Genomic DNA, 7,881 nt, shown 5'->3' with positions numbered 1-7,881 from the left:
TTTTTTTTTTTTAATTTTCCATTAGTAACTAATAATATTCATTATGCCGATATGCGCGCACTTTTCTCAGTTCAACATTCAATTCGACGTGGTGAGGAAGCCAAGAATCAATGGATCCAAGCTGATTGATTTAAGATTATGTATGCCACAAACTTCATTATTTCAGCGAACGAAAAGACAAGTTTATAGCGTTTTCTTTTCTCGAAACAATGTTGCATTTATTCTGTCCCATGCCGGAATTATATCGGATGAAGTAGCTAGATCAAGAAGAAAGATTTCGACACTGTCTTATTTGAAATATTGATTTTGAAATTTGACTATAAGCAAAATCCCAGTAGAACTTGGGAGCATCGTACAATTGCTCGGTGAGCAGAGCTGGGTCGTAATGATTCCTTTAGGAATTAAATTACTCCCAATTACAAATTACAAGGAAGTGTAATTAGGAATCAATTCTTTCAGTCCGCAGCAAAGGAATCGATTACTTCCTCAATTCCTTGAAGTAATTTCAAATGTAATTTTTTTTTTTAATTCCATTTCCTTGTAATTGGAATAAATTACGTGCTAGTAATGTAATTTTTTTTCCAATTCCTTTGAAAGGAATTGAAAATGTAAATTTTTTTTTTTTCAATTCCATTACCTGGAATTGCGAGAGTACTTTAGTTTTTTCAATTACTCAAAGGAATTGTAAAAACAATCGAGAAACTGAAAGTTCATTCACGAATGTACAATGTGGAATTTTTGTAGTGGTCCAAGATTAAAATTGAAAGCAGACATTGGACATCTTCTATGTATATCTATATATATATAAATATTGTGTTCTTATGACACGGTCATCAAAACTCGAGAGCGGCTGAACCGATTTGAATAATATTTTATTTATATTATTCGGAATAATACCAGAACCAATGACATACAAAAATTTGGAGGGTTGCCACCTATTTTAAATTTTTTTAACCCAATTATATTGATAAATTTAATGAATTATTACAATATGAGTATCAAGTTAAAGAGGTTTAAGAAAGATAACTGTTAGAGGCATTTTTGACGACGGTTGCCACCTATTTGAATATTTTAACTCAGTCAAATTGATAAAATAAATGAAATATTGCCATGTGGGTGTCAAACCAAAGAGTTTTAAGAAGGCTAACTGCCAAAAATATGTTTGAGGAGGGTTGCCATCTGTTTGAAAATTTGACAAATTTACATTGATAAAATAAATAAAATATTACAATATGGGTATCAAATTAAAGAGGTTTAAGAAAGATAACTGTTGGAAATATTTTTGAGGGGGGTTGCCACCTATTTGGAAATTGTAACTCAGTTAAATTGATAAAGTAAATGAAATGTTGGCATGTGGGTGTCAAACTAAAGAGTTTAAAAAGGCTTACGGCCTACCATGAACACTTCCAGAGATATGCAATATGAAAAGTTCGGTTTATATGGGAGGTGCCACGCCCCATTCTCCATCCATGCGGATTTTTCTCCATGAGTATGGAATTGATCTTATATATGTATATACCCCCATACCCAGTTCTAGTCCTCTACCACAAATATATGCAGTTTGAAAAATTCGGTTTGTTTGGGAGGTGCTACGCCCCCTTTCTATATCGAAACTTTTTTTAGCCTATAACCATCCTTGGAAAGTCTGCAGTAGATTCCGAAATTTCGAAAAAATTGGTACGGCCTTTCTCGAGCTTTTCGAACAGAAAAAAACGCTTTCAAAATATATATTAGTATAGACTAGCCAATATCTGCTTGTTTTGCGGCTTAAAACACTACTAACGATGAAAATCGATGGATAAATAAACAAGTTTACAAGGGTTAAGTGAAAGTGCAATAATTTTTTGTATGAAATACTAGCAGGAAATAATGTTACTCATACGCCATACCGTAAATTACCGTATTACCATGTTAAAGTTTGCATTTTTTTCATTCGCAATGAAAAAAAAAACGGTATACAGATCCGTAACATACTACTTAAAATTAATTTTACGTCTCTCGGAGTTTTTTGTGTAATTTTAGCGTCGTCACAGTGTTGTCATCAAAATTTAGCCATAGCAATGCAATTTGTTTTTAAAACTCTTAGGAGGTAGGCTCTCCAGTCCGACAGGGCTCGTAATTCAAGCGGACTCTATCCTCAGTTGTAACGCAGGATACCAGTAAGAGTACTTCAAAGGCCCCAGAAGGCACGTCATTTTGGACAGAATTAAGGGTATCACAATATACACAATTAAGTCAGTGCATTTTTATAGATACGCAGGGATTAGTCCAAGAGAACAGCAGCGCCCAAGGCAGCAACAGTCCGGGCGGGTTATGCCTGCTTCGACATTTCATCTGCCGCGAAGCGCGTTCACAGTAGGATCTGGAAAATTTAACCGTTACCCTATAAACTGAACAGCTACAGTTTAATTTATTCAGTTTTCTTAAAGTCCAATTAGTAATACTACTTAGGTATAAGTTATTTATTAAATTTTTTTTTTTATAAATTTTTCGATTACTTTTTCAATTACTGTGAGGAATGGAATTCGAAAAAAATCAATTACATTTTCAATTCCTTTCAAAAGAATTGAAAAAAAAATTGAATTACTAGCACGTAATTTATTCCAATTACAATATGAAATTCCTTGTAATGGAAATAAAGAAAAAAACAAATTCCATTTGAAATTATTTCAAGGAATTGAAAAAGTAATCGATTTCTTTGCTGTGAACTGAAGGAATTGAATCCTAATTACAATTACTGAGGAATGTAATTGTGATTGTAATGTAATTGCACTCACCCAGCTCTGATTATAGGTACTAATAATAAATTTCACATGCATCTGTGAAAGCGGCTCATAGACACAGAACTCGTTCAGGGTTTGTTCGTTGCGGTTAACATTTCTGAGATAATTTCCAAATTTCCAAATTTCCAAATCTCGAAAATCTTTCATCTTCCACGGGGAGGCTATCAAAGAGAAGGTGCTTGAGAGCGGTAATCATTTCTATAGCTTCCTTTGTAAATGATAAGCATACGCTTCTCAATATTTTCGTCCATATTTCACGCAAAACTTCGACCTTAGAATTTTTTTTTGTAACAAATCGACACCTGAGTGGAAGATCAACCTATCTCTGCAGCCAGTTCATAAACGCACTATGTCAGAAAGCTTTTAAAGAACGCCCTACTTCACAATTTGATTGAAGAACGCTCTATTTCAGAATTTTATTGAAAACCACCCTATCTCGGAATTTTGTTGAAGAACGCCTTATCTCAAAATTCGGTTCAAAAACACCCTATCTCAGCTGAAAATACATTGAAAATGCGGTGAGATAGGGCGTTTTTGAATCGGCGCCTTAGATAGGGCATTTTTGAACCGAATTCTGAGATAAGGCTTTCTTCAACAAATTTTTAAATGGGCCGTTTTTGAACTGGCTACGAGATAAGTCGATCTTGCACTCAGGTGTCGAAATAGAATAATTAATTTGTAGAGCTCTTCTTGGCTTGCTCCTATACCCCTTTACTCGTTGTTAGTTGAAAAGCTTGGCTCCTTCACACACTTGAGCGCATTGGTTAAATAATTTAGACACATCTCAGGTGCAGAGTTGCTAACAAGTTTATTAAATTTACTGAAAGTGTCCCTAGGCATTAAATGCGGAATTTAAGATACTTTTTTTTTAGACGAGATTGTACATATTTGCGACGCCGAAATATTTTCTACATTAGTGACTATGTCCTAATACAGGTACGAAGTGATGTAACGAGCTCACCTACAAAAGCTTATGAAATGCTCTTGTTCCACTTCTACGACGGCTTCATTTCATGACCAAACGTTCCTTTAAATTCATGTTGTCGATCAAAGTGTACAGGGAGAATGAAAATTTAGCAATCTGAAAAGAGGAGTTCGTGAGTTGATACCGTTTTTGCAGATTCTCTTAATAACCCTCATCCACCGTTGGCACACTTACACTGAGAAAACTACTTAGTGTGACCGGAAATAATTTGCCTGCAGTCAGATACATCGGACGCTGGGCACGTTGCATGAAAAAAATCAACAGCTGGCGGTACTCTTTGCTTTGACCGATCCAATTCGAATGGAAAATCACATCCGACAGCTGATTGCTATCATCGATGAGGCATTGCGAGTAATAGCAGGTAGGAAAGATCTCCACGGTCACGGCTAATATGTAAAAGCAGGATGCGATGCGCGATGAGAACTCGTTCGCGAAGATGACAATGTTGATGAGAGTTGTGCCGATGCAACAGGCCGTCACCATAAACTGTATGAAAATCGTCACTGAAATGATGGGCGCAATGACGTCGTAAAGCCTGCGTTCGAAACACGTAATGATATCTGTGGGATTGTCATAACTACAAATCGAAACTTACTCGATCAACGACTGGTGGTCCTTAATGCACAACTTCAGCTCCCTAAGATGCTGATCCAATGTTAGCGCAGTATTAGTGCCCAACTTCTCAACGCGTAGTAGCAAAATTTTCATATGAGTACGCAGAATGTTAATGTAGATGACCGGGTAGGCATCATTTACAGTCTGTTGTAAGCAAGCGAAGTCTATCATGATGAATTCAAGTACTGACGCGATCAGAAATTCGGGCTTTGAACGACGCCACTTGAGAAAGGGGAAATACAGCGCATACGGCGGATGACCCATAACAATGGAGCCGAGGAAGGTGCTGGCCGAATAGCTGAGAAAGATGGTGAAAAAAAGGATGATAGCTTTTTTTCCGAAACACGCCAATTTGTACAGTTCAGTGACTTCATCTGCGGCACGACAACGTTTGTCCAGCCGCTGCGTGAGCACGTATGTGGCACGCAGCTTTACCAACATGAAGGCCATAATTACGAGCTTGGTAGAACCGCCGTATACGTCGAAAGTGAGCTGCAGCGAAGTGAGCAGGTTGCCGATATTCACCTCCTCTGCTTTGATAGTGAAGAAGATGAGCGTCAGGCCGATGGGTAAATAAATTGTACACAACATGTTGACGATGAGCGAATAAAGAACGTAGAAGAAGCGATAGCGCGTTGGCATTACGACGCCCATATAGAATCCAGCAATGAAGAGATATTTAGTAGTGTCTTGGCTCTGCACTGGCAGATCGACTAAATAGTATGAGAACGACATTTGAGTGCTAGAACTTGTCAAAGTGTCCAGGACACAAAGTGGTTTTAGAAGCGCATAGTCATTGGCGCTTTTTCATCTTCACTTACCACATTCCGCCTCCTCAGTTTCTTGTAATGAGACCACCGGCTTGGCAGTGCTTAATGAAGCTAGTTGCTGCTTTTCAGCTTCCGGCAGTCGTAAAGCTAAAGTTTGCTTTGATTTTGACATCTCACTTATTTAAGCAACGCCAGAAGTAGCCTAATTTTTATCGATGCAGCGCAGGAGCTCTAAAGAACTTAGTAGTATGACCGTGCCACATGCAAGTTCGAGCGGAACTTTTCGATCCTCACCCTTGTATGCCCTTTTTATACGAACCGATTAGATCAATCGTTGGAGGATATTCTAACCTTGGTCGTCATTGATAGCATGACAGATTGTGCGTGCAGAAGCGGCGGTCGGCCTATTTCCGAAAGTAAGCATGTGCATGCCTTTTTTTATATGAGTCTAAAATTCTTAATCGTGAATGTTCCCCGCCCACTGGCGACTTCCGTTTATTTGCTATACACGATGTGCGAATATTTCCACTTTTCCATTTAGGCGGAAACCGTATTCCGCCCATTAAAAAGCGCTTGCATAACTTATGCTTTAATTTAATTTAATTTGGGATGAAAAATCGTTTTGAATGAGAACGATGATACTTAATTCTAAGCTAGAGGAAAGCTGGATTATTTCAACTTACAGATCGTTGGTCATTAAGTTGAACTGTCCATTTATGGAAAAATGTTTCATTTGCTATGTAAGAAAAGTTGGTGTCTTAAGTCTTTCGTTGACTTAATTTCCATAATTATCTTTCAGTTCTTTTTTGACTAATTTTAATTTTCAAACATTTCAAACTTATGGAACGCTATAAGAAAAATTATGTCCTCGCTTCCTTTCTTTGCGAATAGTTCAGAGAAGATGTGTTCCAGTTTCGTTCTCTGTCAGAAAGTTCCTGAGGCTATAGTTACAAAATTGTCTTTCGAGAGAAAGTTCCTTAGACTTTTGTTCCCGTTTCTCTTTGCCAAAACGTTCCGGAGACTTTTGTTCCCATTTTATTCTCTAAGATTAGAATTTTCCCGAAAGTATTGTTCGAATTTTGTGCTCGTTGGAAACGTTCCACAGGGTTTTGTTTTTATATGTACAATTCCCTTTACGAACGTTCTAGACAGTTTTGTTCTCATTTCGGTTTTGGTTTTGAAGTGTTCTTGAAAATAAAACTACGAGAACGGCATTTAGTTTTATTCTCGGTCCCCGATTTTGGTCGAATAAATCTTCAAAAAATAAAACTATGATGGTTATTTAACTTTAAAATTTTACAAACTATTTCTCCATAACCAAAAATCTTATCTTCCGAATACATAAAAAAACTCAGTTTTGTATATGGGATGTTCCATACCAAAACGGATGGGGTTCACACTTCATGTGTTTGATTTGTTTAAACATTTTTTCAAATTCTAAAAAAAAATCAAAAAAAAAAACAAATGTAATGTTAACAGACCCATTGCCGTCGTGCGAATCTCGTCTCTGCAACTACGTCAGAAATCGTTGGACGGCGAAAATCTATCCTTTCCATGCAGCCCCATCAAACAGTCTCCTTCTGCGGCGCTTCTACCTGGAATGTCTCTGTGACCTGTGGGAACCAAGACTACAAATTGGCAAGAGCCAAGTTGGGTTCGGTGTAGTCAATGAAATCTTTTCAGCTCAAAGCAGCTTAAAAGCTAAACCCTGCTTGATTTCGACAACCTTTCATTTGCCGCTGAAGGCGCAGAAACTTTAAAGGACCTCATTTTTGAATAAAAGTTCAAGTGCAGTTTTCAACCCAAATACAAATGACCCGGCTTTTATACGACACGATTAAATAAATCGTAGAAGGATACACTTGAAGTACGTGCTGTGTATGATTTTTTTTTTTTTTTTTTTAATGAAATCATGATTCCACTTCATTAATGCAATCGTAGTATTTTGCTCGCCCACCTTTTTCTTACTGCTTTTCCGGGCAGCAAAATTTGTGGGCAGCAACGGAATTCCACCCACTAAAAGCCGCTTGCATAGATTATGGTTTAATTATTACATTCGATGAGTACAAATGCCAGCTGCGTATGGGTGTTTTTTTTTTTTTTTGTTTAATTTTCTATTAGTAACTAATAATATTCATTATGCCGATATGCGCGCACTTTTCTCAGTTCAACATTCAATTCGACGTGGTGAGGATGCCAAGAATCAATGGCGTTTGCGATAGGTAGCAGTAATTGGGCATCCATTTCGATTCAAGCTGATTGATTTAAGATTATGTATGCCATAAACTTCATTATCTCCGCGAAGGAGAAGAGAAGCTTAGTGAAAATCTAAGGGTAGAAGATGTCAACATTTAATCGCGCACGGTTTCGGGGGAATGTTTGAAAAAAATGACACACAGCGCCAGCAACCAAGAAAGTTTACGTCAGAATCGGGGAATATTGCAATATGTACCAAGGGACGTGGAAAGATAAAAGCAGCCTTGCTCTCAGAGGTATTTATGAAAATTTTTGTTATAGTGGAAACACCGGAATTACTTCTACCAAATGTAAATTACGTAGGAACTTGGCCTAAACGGCCCAAGCCCAATAAAAATTGTTGAATATTTGCAAAAAGAAAAAAAAAATACTATACCTTTGTTTTATGTTCTTCAAAATAAATGCATCTTTAAAAAATATTTATTTTTTTATAAAAATAGTTTATTCGAATTTTCGTAATGCTACACCATTT

At 37.1% G+C, this 7,881-nt stretch overlaps 1 protein-coding gene across 1 annotated transcript; it reads right to left on the bottom strand.

The window, feature by feature from the left end:
• Positions 1-3,789: 3,789 nt before the first annotated feature.
• Positions 3,790-6,987, bottom strand: LOC108379199 (odorant receptor 42a-like; the record flags this gene model as incomplete). Its single annotated transcript, XM_017635523.1, has 5 exons — positions 3,790-3,864; positions 3,943-4,303; positions 4,364-5,096; positions 5,205-5,310; positions 6,919-6,987. Coding segments are annotated over 5 exons (1,344 nt in total), but the record flags the coding sequence as incomplete, so codon positions are not given.
• Between the last annotated feature and the right edge of the window lie 894 nt (positions 6,988-7,881).

This window comes from Rhagoletis zephyria, unplaced genomic scaffold (genome assembly GCF_001687245.7).
Source record: "Rhagoletis zephyria isolate East Lansing unplaced genomic scaffold, Rhagoletis_zephyria_1.1 Rzeph_scaffold_15846, whole genome shotgun sequence".
NCBI lineage: Eukaryota > Metazoa > Arthropoda > Insecta > Diptera > Tephritidae > Rhagoletis > Rhagoletis zephyria.
The sequence above is the reverse complement of the archived record's forward strand: the minus strand, read 5'-3'. Positions and strand labels throughout refer to the sequence as shown.